At 45.8% G+C, this 14,618-nt stretch overlaps 1 protein-coding gene across 1 annotated transcript in view; it reads right to left on the bottom strand.

Annotated features, from left to right (window-relative positions):
- Positions 1–13,833: 13,833 nt before the first annotated feature.
- Positions 13,834–14,618, bottom strand: part of HELZ (helicase with zinc finger) — a 177,917-nt gene continuing 177,132 nt past the window's right edge. Inside the window, 1 exon segment of the mRNA XM_049778833.1 lies at positions 13,834–14,617. Within this exon segment, the coding sequence (XP_049634790.1) occupies positions 14,381–14,617 (237 nt within the window). The 3' untranslated portion in view covers positions 13,834–14,380.

Here is a 14,618-nt window from a genome sequence, read left to right as displayed (position 1 = left end):
CCCTGGGTATTCTGTGTCCCTTCCCAGGCAGGGGACTATCTCTCCTACTCTCAGTAGCATTTGTTTTGTTTTGTTTTGTTGGTTTTTTGGGGTCACACTCGGCAGTGCTCAGGGGTTACTCCTGGCTCTACACTAAGAAATTGCTCCTGGCAGGCTCAGGGGACCATATGGGATGCCGGGATTCGAACCACCGTCCATCTGCATACAAGGCAAATACCCTACCTCCATGCTATCTCTCTGGCCCCCTCAGTAGCATTTTAAAGAGTATTATAGAGGCTATGTCCAGGAATGCTCAGAGGTCACTCCTGGTTTCGCACTCAGGAATTATTCCTGACAGTGCTTGGAGGACCATATGGGAAACCAGAAACTGAACTCATTGACTTCATGCCTCTTGCATTACATAATTAAGGATGGGGCTGGATGGCGGTGGATGGCGATGGATTTCTTTCTGCCATCCCAGGCCACGTGGCTCCGCATCCCCATTTAGCCAGCGGGTTCCAGGCCCAGGTAATCGGCGTAATCACTCACTCACAGGCAGGCGTCAGGAAGCAACAACTTTATTCATGCCCCTTTCACCACATGTGTGTGGCCTACTCATAACCTTTTAAGCATTCAGCCATTCCAGGCTACCCTGCGTCTAAACCCTTTCAGCCATCTTCCTCAGAGCGCCCAGCAGGGCCAAAAGGCAAAAGCCCTAAATCCCCTGGCTTCCGGGTTTATCTACCTATTCCAAGACCCCTCCCAGGAATGGGCCGGGTCTTGCAGGTAAGGTTACACCTAATATTCAGTTCCCAAGACCCCTCCCAGAAATGTAGCATGAAATAATTAACGATGGGGCTGGATGGCGATGAATGGAGGCCTTTGTGCTTAGGCCCCAGCCACGTGGCTTCATCCCCCATCCAGCCGGCGAGTCCCAGGCCCAGGTGATCGGCGAAATTACTCACTCACATGCAGCCATTAGGAAGCATTATTTTTATTCATGCCCTGACCACCACAGGTGTGTGGCCTATCTCATAACCTTTCAAGCATTCGGCCATTCTTAGCCCTGCATCTTATAATTCAGTCATCTTCCTCCGAGAGCCCAGCAGGGCCAAAAGGCAAAGACCCTTAATCCCCTGGCTTCCAGGTTTATCTACCTATTCCAAGACCCCTCCCAGGAATGGGCCGGGTCTTGCAGGTAAGGTTACACCTAATATTCAGTTCCCAAGACCCCTCCCAGAAATGGGTGGGTCTCAGGTACACTACAATGCCAAGGCAAGAGCCCTCCCCTCTGACTCCTCTCGCACACTGCTGGGGTGCCTGGTGCCATCAGGTGTCTGGGGGTTCTTTGGGGCCTATGCAGTTCTAGGGCAGAACCAAAAGCATCAATTCTGTTCCACCACATAATTTATTAAAATACTTAAAATGGAGAGGGGAGGAAGGGAAGTGGAGCAGTAGAGAGGGGTGTGTCTGGCGGGTGGAGAGATGCAAGCCTTCTAGAACATTCAGTCTTGGAAACACACACTGTCCCATACAAAAATAAAGAATATGGGGCCGGAGAGATAGCATGGAGGTAAGGTGTTTGCCTTTCATGCAGGAGGTCATCGGTTCGAATCCTGGCGTCCCATATGGTCCCCCGTGCCTGCCAGGAGCAATTTCTGAGCATGGAGCCAGGAGTAACCCCTGAGCACTGCCGGGTGTGACCCAAAAAAAAATAAATAAATAAAGAATATGGAGCCAAAGAGGCGGCACAGTGTGGAGGGCACTTGCTTTGCACGTGGCTGACTCAGGTTTTATTCCTGGCATCCCATCTGACCCCGTACCCACGAGGAGTGATCCCTGATTCAGAGCCAGGATTTAGGCCTGAGCACTGCTGGTGATGGTGCCAAATCAGTAAACTAAAGTGCAAGAGATGTGAGACCTGGGCAGAGTCCCTGTATTTAGGGGACCCTACAGTGCTGGCAATGAAGCCCCCCATGCAAAGCCTGTGTTCCTGCTTCGGAGAATCCCTCCTCACATATCCTCCAAGATCAAACATCTCAAGTCCTCTGCAGCTCTGAAATGTCCAGGAAACTTGTTCTTTCATGTGTCCTCACCTTTGTGTTTCTAGAAACTTTTGTCCTGTTCAGGTCATGCAAAGAAGAGGACAACATCTTATTAAGGCTTCCTGAAAATAAGACTCACTCTCTCTCTCTCTCTCTCTCTCTCTCTCTCTCTCTCTCTCTCTCTCTCTCTCTCTCTCTCTCTCTCTCTCTCTCTCACTGAGCAATATTCTTTCCCTCCATTCTACCATTCTACTGACAATGTCCACTGGTGGTATTTTTTTGTTTGTTGGTTTGTTTAGGGGGCACAACCAGAGGTGTTTAGGGATTTCTCCTGACTCTGCTCTTAGGGATCATTCCTGGTGCTTGGAGAACCATATAAAATGCTGGGGATCAAAGCCGTGTACAAGGCAAATGCCCTCCCTGCTATGCTATCACTCTGACCCCAGGGCTTGTATTTTTAAAAAATAATTTTGTTTTTTGGTTTTTCGGGCCACACCCATTTGATGCTCAGGGGTTACTTCTGGCTAAGCACTCAGAAATTGCCCCTGGCTTGGGGGGACCATATGGTATGCCGGGGGAATTGAACCACGGTCCTTTCTTGGCTAGCACTTGCAAGGCCGACACCTTACCTCTAGCACCACCTCGTTGGCCCCTTATTTTGATTTTTTTTTTTTTTGGTTTTTGGGCCACACCCAGTAACGCTCAGGGATTACTCCTGGCTATGCACTCAGAAGTTGCTCCTGGCTTGGGGGACCATATGGGACACTGGGGGATCGAACCGTGGTCCGTCCAAGGCTAGCGCAGGCAAGGCAGGCACCTTACCTTTAGCACCACCTCGTTGGCCCCTTATTTTGATTTTTTTTTTTTTTGGTTTTTGGGCCACACCCAGTAACGCTCAGGGGTTACTCCTGGCTATGCACTCAGAAGTTGCTCCTGGCTTGGGGGACCATATGGGACACCGGGGGATCGAACCGTGGTCCGTCCAAGGCTAGCGCAGGCAAGGCAGGCACCTTACCTTTAGCGCCACCGCCCAGCCCCTTATTTTGATTTTTAACAATAGAAACAATTGTATTATTTTAGAAGGCAGTGTGTTCGGTTGCACAACGGTTGATTTTGGCTTCCTTTTGCCCATGCATCAATCAGGTCTCCAAATCGTAAGGTGGGTCAGAGGGGTGGAAATCATTCCACGCTTGTCTTTTTCCTTCTCACACCTCTGCTTCACACCATGCCCTCCAGTTCTTTTCCTTTTGCTGCAAATGGCATCTTTTTGTTTTGTTTTATTTTGTTTTGGGGCCACACCAGGCGGTGTTCAGGAGTTACTCATGGCTTTGCACTCAGATCTCTGCTCAGAAATCACTCCTGACAGCCTTGGGATGCCAGGAATCAAAACCTGGGTTGGTCCTAAGTTGGCTGTGTGCAAGGTGGATGTCCTACCAGCTGTGCTATCACTCGAGTCACCCTTTTTTTTATTTTTTGGGGGTTTTGGGCCACACCCGGCGGTGCTCAGGGGTTACTCCTGGCTGTCTGCTCAGAAATAGCTCCTGGCAGGCACGGGGGACCATATGGGACACCGGGATTCGAACCAACCACCTTTGGTCCTGGATCGGCTGCTTGCAAGGCAAACACCGCTGTGCTATCTCTCCAGGTCCCCTTTTTCCTTATTTTTTCCTTTTTAATGGTGGAGCAGTGCTTTGTTGTGAATCCAGAGTATGTCTCTACTTTGACTCAAATACCAACAATGGCACTTTGGTTGTTTCCTTGCTATGACCATGGAAAATAACGTTTCGATCAACCTCAGGATGAACGAACTTTCTGTTCATGTTTCCTATTCTTCCGACAGATACACCCAGAAACACCTAATTTTCAGAAACCTCTTGTCTCTTCTTCAGAACCTTCCTCCAACTCAGGCCTTTCCCCAATTTCTCTGCACAGCCATCATCAGCACATGGGCCCCTCAGATGTGTGGTGTGCCCTGAACAAATGCCGGCTGTTGCAGAAGTGACAGGGAGGATCTAGGCAATGGGGTGCAAAGCATCATCACAAAACACAGCCAGATGTTTCTGGCAGTGAGTGGAGCTAGCTAAAGCTCTTTGACAAGTTGCTGGCCTGGACCACCTGCAGTCAGTGGGGGCTGCCCCACTTCCCAACAGCTGCATTCTCAACAGCACAGCATCCTTTTTTCACTGACATGCATCCCCATGGGCTGACTTCCAGCCAGATCCCACCTAGAAGCTCTGTTATTGGGAGAGTCCAAAGTACCTAGAATTACTCTACATCAAATATTTCACCCCTGGGGTCAGAGATGTAGTACAGCGAGTGGGAAGGGTCTTTGCCTTGCATGTGGCCTACCTGGGTTCTATCCCTGACATCCCATCTGGCTCCCCAAGCCAGCCAGAAGTGATTCCTCAGTGCAGTGTCAGGAGTAATCCCTGCACTTGCTGGGTGTGGCCCCAAAAAAACAAAACAAAACAAAAATTCTGTGGGGGCAAAATAAAAGTGGGGGCAGAGCAATAGCACAGCAGGTAGTGTGTTTGTCTTGCTGTGGCTGACCCAGGTTTGATTTGGTTTCTCAAATGGTTCCCTGAACCTTCCAGGTAATTCTTGGGTTCAGAGCCACAAATAATCCTTGAGCATCACGGAGTGTGGCCTCCCCTTGAAAAACAAAACAAAACAAAAGGCTGAAACCCATGCCACAGGGGTTCCCTTTACACTTCTGTTAATCAAGACTCTTCCCCCCACCCCCCCGCCACCCCGTAGTTCAAGTCTGTTCCATGCAAGCAGCACCAGGGATTGATCTCATGACCTCCAGCTTTCCAGACAAGTACTTCTTGCCACTGAGCCATCCACAGGGTCCTGACATCTGTCCAGATATGTTTCCTAGATAGGGACCTGCTGCAGTGGGTCAATTTGTTTGCCAGACCAATTCCTGTTTCCTGTATCCTGGGTGATGAAAACGCACTGTGAGCCCAGTTAGAAAGGAAGAGGATCAAAACTCCCTATTTCTTGGGGCCAGAGCAATAGCATAGTGGGGAGGGCTTTTGCCTTGCACGTAGCTGACCCAGGTTCAATCTCCAGCATCCCATATGGTCCCCCAAATCTGCTTGGAGTAATTTCTGAGCACAGAGGCAGGAGTAACCCTGAGTGCTGCTAAGTGTGACTCCCAAACAAACAAAAAACCTCCCTATAAACCACTGGCAAAGATGTCTGGAGCTCCCGGCTGCAGAGACTCTGAAAGTGGACACAGGACAGATCACTCTGGGACAACATCCTCACCTCAGGGTTCCCCTTTACCCCCATGCAGGAAGGAGGTGGACTCTGAAGACCAAGAACTTTTTATAGTTTCTGGGGCCTGTCTCCCACCCCCTTCCTCCCAGGCCTTTCCACTTCTCACGAATCCCTTTTGGATTTGTTAAGGAACCAATAGCAGTAAACCCCTCTCGGCTGGTTGCTTTGGCAGGAAAGCCCAGGGGGAGAGCAGCCTCCTCCCGGGGCCTGGCCTCAGTTTCCCGAGATGCTGTTTCTAGACAGTCTATACAGCCTGAGCTGCCCCTGAGTTGTGAGGGGCTCCTGCTGGAGACTGAGCGAGCAGCAGCTTCTATTCATCTTAATTACCTCCCTCTGCGGGCTTGAAATCCACCGGAGCTGTAGACAAAAGGGAATTTATCCCTTTGCCCAAATTCCACAAGGCTGGTACGTGCCTACACCGTAGAGGCGCCCTGTCAAAGCTGGCATTACCATGGTGAAGCTGTCGGCCTGAGGCTTCGAAAAGGGAGGCCAGGGGAGACGCTAAATACTCCTGGAGGCTGATGCCGGGTGGCAGCTCAAAGAGCCCGTGGGGTGAGCGGGACACCCCCAGTCGTCACGCCCGTGGCGGGGGTGTCACCAGCTACGCCATTCCTCGGGGAGAGGAAAATGTTTTGAGGTCATCTCCCAGGCAGGCACAGTGAGCCAGCTCCAGGCAGGGACCGGTTGGTATCAAAGGAACGGGGGTGTCGGCCTGTGTTTCAAGGCCCAAAGCCTTCATCTCTGCAGCTTTCTCTTATTCCTAAGAGTAAGAAAAAAATAAAATAAAAGGTACCAGAGGTAGAAGGTTTAATATAGGTACTGAGCGGCCTAGGCTCAGTTTCTGAGCTGTTGATCCCAGCTGTGCAATGCAAGAAGTGGAATTTAGTCTTGAATAATACGTAGACACCACACACCCCTTCCATGGAAGGCTGGAAGCTCAGGGCTCGAGTCTAGGCTGCTCCAAAGATGCTGGGAAGCACCTTTCCTGGAGGAATTCGATTCAGTCTGCCAGGTGCAAGGTTCAGTAGCGAGACCAGAGGGCAGGGGTGTCACAGAATTCGGGATAGAAATTTGGGATGTGACCACAGAGCACTGTGGGCATCTCATGCAAGCTAGCCCTAGTGTGGGCACCAGTGACAAGTGCTCCCTGGACAGGTGAATTTACATACTGACATCTGCAAACTCTAGTGCGATGGATTGGTTCAAGTTAGGGCGCCATGTCAACAGGAAGTTCAGTTTCAGGTAGGGCTCGAGTACCTCTGGGACCTCCGGCATGGGCTCCACACATCTCATGGAAGACACAGAGAATCTTCACCCTCACAGATACCCAGGCCTGATTCTGATTTTACACAACCAGCCTTGGGGGACATGGAAACTGGGTGGGGGTCGGTCAGAGGTAGTTGAATGGTGGGAGATAGTCACATCCCATTCTAAAGCGAATTGTTCTAAAAACTAGGTTTATGAACTTTGACTAGTTTATGAGCCACTGGCTTAGTGTTGACCAGGAACTTGTTAAGACCAGTCCTTGGCTTTTACTGTTTAAAGACCTACTTCGAATGACAAGGGCCCGTTTCCTCACTTAAGATCTTTATAGGAGCAATATAGTACAGTAGGAAGGACACTTGTCTTGCATGTAACGGGTCTGGGTTCAATCCCAGACATCCCATATAGGCCCCGGAGCCCAACCAGGAATAATTTTTGAGCACAGAGCTAGGAGTAAGCTCTAAATATACTGGGTGTAGCAAAAAACAAACAAACAAACAAAAAAAAAAAAGCAAAAACAAAACCAAAAAAACCCAAACAAAATATTTACAGAGAGAATACATAGTGACTGCCTACATTTGTACAGAAATTTGGAAATTTCTGGAAATGCAGTATATTGTGACCCATAAACATGAGTCCTTCCTTGATAATAAATATTCGACCTCGGAACTGAAAAGTGAATAGGCATCCATGGTGCACACATAATAAACGAAGCCAAGTTATTAAAAGGTATTTTTATTATAAATACATTTTAGTTGTAGCAGTAAAATACATTTTTGTGTTACCATGAATCTCTGAAAACAAAAGAACTTCACTGAAACAATGATCACAATGTAAGAACTGTAGACCCCCAAACTGAAAACTAGTTCTAAGGGACTGAAATATCTACAGTCATTCCAAAACTCAATTTCAAAAGAAAAGAAAAAAAGAGCTAAAAAAAAAAATCCAAAACAAAATATAACCAAACACCTAGAAAGTGATTTGGGGTTATTTTATGGTACAAAATCATTTTCACTTTGAAGGATAAACTCTAGGATCCTCTTAGATGAAGGATCAATGACTGCAAATGAACAAACAAACAAACAAAAAAAAAACACTTGTCATTTTGCTGTAAATTTGGGTTACCAGATGCCGGCAGCACACGGGGCCCTCTGTGAGGCGATGACGGACCATCTGGGTTTTATGGAGCCGCCCTCGGAAGACTAGTTAGAGTAAGACCCAGGATAAATTTGTAAAGTAACTGATTGTATGAAGTTACCAGCTGAACCAGCTTTCAATAAGAACTATATTGATGAAGCATCAAGAAAAACAAAAGCCCCCCCACCCACCAATAAAAGACAAACCACCCACCTGTGTCACTCATGACAGGCCCCTTCCATCAATGCAAAAAAAAAAAAATCCCATTACCTTTCTGATTGAGAGGTATTTTCATCACCACATTTGCCTAGGATACTACGACGATGGAACCTTTAGAAGGTTCCGGAACGTCAGGTGACTGGCACAGTAAGCGGATACAGTACAATGTCAGACAAGGGGTGAGGGGTGCAGGGGAGCAAGTGGGACTGGATGGGTGAAAATCCAGCCTCACAGTCCTAGCTACAGGCTGGGGAGTAAGAGAGCTATGCCCATGAGGCAACCTGCAAGGGCCAATTGTCTCCCCTCCAGTGCTCTTGGGAATAGGCCTGAGAAGGGGACACAGTGCCATACGGACCAACTATCCCCCGTGGGGTATACCCACCAGGCCTGGCCAGCTGCAACTGCTGAGGATTAAAATCTCCACAGCTGTGTCTTCGAGGACTGTTTGTCCAAACTACTGGGCTAGCTAACTCATCCTCTGTGCCCTTCAACAGATCCCTTCCCCTCTCTGTCGGCAAATTCAAAGCCAAACTGAACATCAGAGGCAGTGCCTGGTACTCTCAGAGCTGCAGCCCAGGGGGAGCATCAGCAAGGGAAAAGAAAAGACATAGGAAGACCCGTTCAGTCACCACAGAATGCGACTTTCTCAATAACTGGCTTCTGCCATAGCACCTGTGGTTTATGAATAACACGCTGGGGAGTCAGTTCCCCCCCACACCCCCAGATGGCTTTGCAAACAGAGAGAACAGGGTTGTTTACAAGGCAGCAAAGCTAAGTGGAGAGAACTGCCCATTTCCTGCCGCAAAAGACCCTCCTGGCCGGGCAAGGAACCCCAAATAACTGTGAACCTGAGAAATGCATCCTTTGCAAAGCAAATCCTAAACCCCCGGCCCCGCCACTTCTTCCAAAGACACCCCTCTACCCCCTGCAACTAACAAGGAGAACATTTTATTTGAGAATTATGTCTCAATGCTTTGTGTCACCTCAAGTGCATACTCCGGGGGTGCTGGCCCTTGTACCAGGCCTGTCTCTGTAGGGACCATTCGCCAGATTGACTCCAAGCACTGCAAACAGATGCTTCCAATGCCCAAGCAACACACATACACGAAAAGCACCCAGCAGAGGAAAAAGAGCACCTGGTCCTAGCCTGGAGGGGCAGCCCTAGGGGACAGCAGGATTCCACGGAGCTCTTGCCCCACAAACACTCCGTTCATGGCTTCTACAGGAGAACATGCTCAGAGCAGTTCTCCCAGCTGGAACTACAGGTTGAAAAACCACCAGACTCTCCCTGTTTTAGGGGCGCTCAGAATGCAGTAGTGGGACCAGCCACATAAGCACTAGGAACCCAAACTCTCCCTCCAGGGCTCCCATATTTGACGAGGCCTCCAGTTTGTTAGAATCTGGCAGGAGTTGGAGAGTCTCTGGTTTTTCATGCTCAGAAGTTTAAAGACCTTCAACTAGGGCAGGTTTTATGAATGCATCCTCCCAGGACTCGGTTGAAATCTACACCACTTGCCACCCCTTTTCCTTAAAACAAACAAGCAAATAAAAAACTTTCCAAAAAATCAAATATTTCAAAATAGTAATATTGATTTTTTCCCTCTTATACATAGTTCTAAGGCAGGCAGTCACATGCTTAGTATGCAAAAATAAAAGACAAGACCTCCTGTCAGAGGTATAGAAATCGCTCAAGACTCCCCCAAGAACATAATGAAGATATCCTAATCTTGTTTCATGAACTCATAGAATTATATAAAACTTACTATGCTTTCTGCTTAATATCTGTATCAAAATAAAAATCTCTGTTGAACAAATTGCAAATAAAGTCTGGTCTAATCTTCTGATTACTGAAACTAGAAATGCATGAATGTCTCTGGGTTTTTTTCTTAATACTCCACTTAAAGCTTTCAGTTCTTAGTATGGTGCTGGGTTCTAGGCCTTCACCTACAGCTCATGCCAGCAAGTCTAGGTTCTTCTGTTAGGTACCTTTCCTCGAAACCAAGTTAGAAACTCCTGGGACTGTCTCCTTTGTAGGCCCCAAAGCGGGTCTTTCCAGCAATCAGACTTTTCAACATTCTACTGATTTTGATATTTTAGTGTTTAATCGAATATTCTAAAATAATAGCCATTTATAATAGTCCGTTTCTAGCTCATCTCTAAGAGTATTAAATATTAGTAAGAGTCACTCCGGGTCACAGTGGCCCTTGTAACAGCTAATTCAACAGGTTAGGACGTGTGTGTGAGCTGAGAAGTTTTACAAGTAAAGCCTTAGTTAATAAACATTTGCCCTCAAGTTGATGGGGATATCCAAGAAGCTAATAGAATGATCACTTTAAGACTAACATGCCACTTACCCTTTCACGATGTCTTTACAATATGTGATGACATCAATCACTAAGGGGTATTTTGAATGGAAATTAGAGAACATTATCCATTGTTTCTAAATGATAGGTAGTTTTTTGGGTTTTTTTTTGGGGGGGTCAGATGACAAAGAAGGGAGAACAAAAGTAGATTGTTAGGACATTTACTTCAAGATTCAGGTAGGAAGACATTCAGGGCAAGGAGTTTCATTATGAAAGGGATAAACTAGCAAGAAATAATGGTTAATAAGTTAAAATAATAAAGAAGATAAAGACAAATTACTATCTTGGAGGAAAAAGGGGGCAAAATAGATGAAAAGCCTAAATAACAGCCTAAGGCAGCAATTTGTATACCTGTCGGTATATTTAAAGTTTTCATCTTTATTTTTATAGACTTTTCCTGGGATTCCCTTGTTAAAGGAACTCCAGTATGAAACAATGCTATCTAGGTATATATCAGGTATCTCTTTTTTTTTTTAAATGACTATTTCAGTTAAGTCTCATTTTCTTAGTAAGAAGAGTTGATATCTAAAATTTATTTTGCAATTGCTTTTTCATACCCAGACTCTGAGCCCAGGTGGCTAGAGAAACATTCTTATAGATTTTATACTTTAGCTCTGGAGATGTGTATATATAATATGGAACATAGTAAACATATAAAATTGACTCCTGTAGAGCAAGATACTATATATTAATGATCTCAATGTTGGGCAAATTCAGCTCCATTCCTCAGCAACCTCCCAGCTTCCATAAACAAGGAAACTGGTTTCACAGCTAAGTCTTGGGCCTGGCTGTTGTTTAATTCGGTGGGAATTCTGTCTAAATGACTTATTCTGCAGTTCTCTGAATGGAAAGAACCAGTTGATATATTTACACCCAACCTGGACTGAATATGGACATCTCTTAGGAGAACTACCACACCATGTAACTTGTTATTTCAGTCAGACAAAGCGACCGAGATAGAAAGCTTGTCTACCAAGGAAGGGAAGATGAAGGTCATGTTAGCTTACTCGGTCAATAATTAACTACCGATTCATCAAAAACAAAGCACAGCCAGTAACAATTTGGAGGAGCAGATGCCAAAAGGGCAAGCCAGGGCCTTTGAAAGATGAACAACATCCTCCCAGGCCACTAAATGAGGTTCCCTCAGAGCTGAACAAAGATCTTTTCCTTGATGTCCCACGAATGAACGCATATGCACATGCTATGAATTCTATCACCCCTGAAGAATTTCAGGTGGTGAATAGGAAAATTTGTAATTCGCACTGGAATTTAAAAAGAGAAATTAATTTTTAAAAATATCTTTCGGGTAAGAAAAAGCCCATGTCAGAGGGATCAAAAGACAAAGGGGAAAGACATCAAGGAAACAATTAGCCTCACTTAGAAGAAATCTGCACTGGAAACAGAGGAAGCTGGTAATACTTGGTATTAGCCAAAAGCTCACAGCAAGTTCACAGGAACTCAGTCGCACCCCGGCTCATGGGTTGACAGTGGGAGCAGAGAAACATGATCCCAAAGTGTGATGTGTGGGGGCCTGATCGCTTCACTCAGAGACCCCAGGAGGCATTTGCTGAAGACCTGCCTCAGAGAAACCTGCCGATTCTTGCTGGGCTCAAAGACAGTGACAAGATTTGAAGCAGAAGTAACAGATGTCAGGAAGGTTGAAAAGAGGGTGGGAAGTGATTCTGAGAAAGTCTGGGCTGGTTTGATGGAAACACGCCCAGGCAAGAATCTGAGTGTCACAGATGGAAACCCTTATCCCTGGCGGAGGACTCATAAGCAGCTATGATTTTGTTTCTAAGAACTAAGTGGAACGGGACAGGGAGCGGTCATGCTGACTGCTTCCTTAAGCAAAAAAAGCATCTGTTTCTGACCCACTTCTATCAGGGACTAAGAAAGCTTCTGATCATTCTTAGTACAAATATAATTTCAAAACCACATTTTCCTCCCTAAAGTTTCAAGTATTAGCAGCAGAAAATGACTTCATCGTGGGGATGAACTGAGAGGCCGGTGCACAGGCCAATTCTGTCTCCAGAGGATCAAGGATTTGGAAGGTGCAGCCAGCCTGTGTAGTAGTGGCATGGACTTCAAGTAGAGGAGCTGCATCTTGGATGAGAAAAGTTCATTTCCAGTGCTAAGCCCTGACTAGGGAAGCCTCATTTCTGTTTGAACTATGTCCTGGAGTTTGGTCACAGAGGTGTAGGGATACCTGGCTGGACAGCCAACAATATTGCTTTTTCCCATGTGAATATGTGGAGCAAAACTGAAAAATGTGATGGTCTGTTGTAGCAGGAAAAGAAGGATGAATCCTGCTGCCAACTGGGTTTCACTGGCTTGGACCCTCTGCTCATTTGCAGTGGCTCCACAGGCCTGCGCCAGCGCAGAAAGTCTGGTCTGGTCCTGTAGCTTGTTAACCTCTAACTCCATTCCCTAGCCTAGATGGAGGGTCCCTGGGGCCTGGAGCCTGCCAAGCCCAACTAAATCCACTACTTAAAGCCACCTACAACAATCCTGCACCGGCCTCTCCTCCACAAGGTGGGTCCGTTTCAGAGCAGCCCTCCAGGAGCTGTTGCTGAAGAACAAACTAGTTGTTGACGGGTATTTCCCAACCTTATTTGATTTCCTTCAAGGCTATAGTGTAGTTTCCAGACCTCTCTGAAAGTATAAAAGTAGTATTGCTAGATCAGGACGGTAAAGGACACGTGTCCTTTCCAAACACAAGACTCCATGGTGATTTTTAAAGAGGGTAAAGACTGACCTTTGGATTTCACCAAAGCTCCTTCAAAACCATTCTTAGACTAAAGAATGGCTGAGAAAATCATTGAGATTTGAGGGTTTTGTACAGTTCAGTGGGGTTATTTTAGAAGAATCAAGACATAAAAACAAGGGTAGTCTCTCTCCCCTCTTTTTTTTTTTTTTTTTGCCCCAGATTTGAGTGGATTTTGACAAACATTCTTTTTCTTCTGAGTAATCATGTTCCTCAAACAGAAAGCAAAATATTTGAACTGTCATGGATAAGGTCACATTTTAATGTAAACATCAAATAAGGTACCAAAACTATACCGGAAGAGGGGGGAGGATTCAAAAAAAATCTTTTAAAGCGGCACAATTCTTTATACCACTGGAGGGAAGGGGGCTGGGGGAGGAGGATAAAGCCAGATTACAAACATTTATACATGCATAGTGAGAAGGGGGGAAAAAAAGGATTTTTTTTTTACTAAATTCACGCACTTTTAAAATAGTTATCAAGTCTACTAAGCACCAACAATCCTAAAAGTTTTTCAGCTTCATGATTTTTTTAAAGAGATAAAAACAAAACAAAACAAAACAAAAAAACACGATCAAATGAACGTTGAAAACAAGCTTGAAGTCGAGCTTGTCCCAAAGCATTGGGAAGTCTGAGGCGGCCTCTGCCCCCCCTAGTCTCTGTGTCCCCCCAATGGCGGGCAGAGGCCTCCAGAACATCACGCTCAGTCTAAAACTACACAAGTTTTAGAATGCAGCATCCTGTCACCAAAAAGAACAGCTGAAAAAACTTAAATGTATTAGAAGATGCTGCCCCTTTATTTTTTTTTTTAATTTTCTTAAATGAATTTAAGCAAAAATAACATACATTTGTACATCAACTGGCCATTTCTGGTACAGAAACCCAGTGAATGGTAATATTATTGAATAAATGTAAATGCTACTTACAATTTTTTTTCTTTTTAAATACATTTTAGACAAACTTTTTTTTCCCTTTTTTCTTTTTTTTTCTTTTTTTTTTTAGAGTTGCACAATTAACCTCTTGGCTGCTAGCTTGATGCAAACATATGTAACCATACACAAATTTAAAAATATTTTTTTTATTCTACATAAAAGCTGTCAAAATTCCATCACGTTGAAAATGCAAAATAATGGAATATACTCTTAAAAAATTAGTTGCAAGACTAGCAGCAAAGCAATTAAGTGAGAACAGATTTAATAGTAAAACAAAAGGTACGGTGCATCTACAGGTGAGGTCCAACTATCTTAATTTCTATGGGCACAAACAGAAATCAAAACCTTCTCCCTTGAGGTGTGTGTGTGGGGGGAGAGAAGAGGAGGAAGTGATCATTTAAAATAGGAGTAAAAGCCATTGCTGCCCGAGGAGCTGCCCAGACTGAGCTCCTGGAATAGGGACAGCGGATCGCTACTCTTCTTGGCCTGCTCGGGCGGGGGCCGGGGCTTGGGGGGCGCCCGCAGAGCGCTGGCGTAGGACATGGTAGGCTTGCAGGCCCCTGCGTTCTGCTGGCTGCTGCTGCTGGCCGATTCAGCGAGCTGCTTGTTGGGCATAAGGGGGGGGAACTGG

This window comes from Suncus etruscus, chromosome 1 (assembly GCF_024139225.1).
Source record: "Suncus etruscus isolate mSunEtr1 chromosome 1, mSunEtr1.pri.cur, whole genome shotgun sequence".
In the NCBI taxonomy this organism is placed as follows: Eukaryota; Metazoa; Chordata; class Mammalia; order Eulipotyphla; family Soricidae; genus Suncus; species Suncus etruscus.
This window is presented reverse-complemented; position numbering and strand designations above follow the sequence as displayed.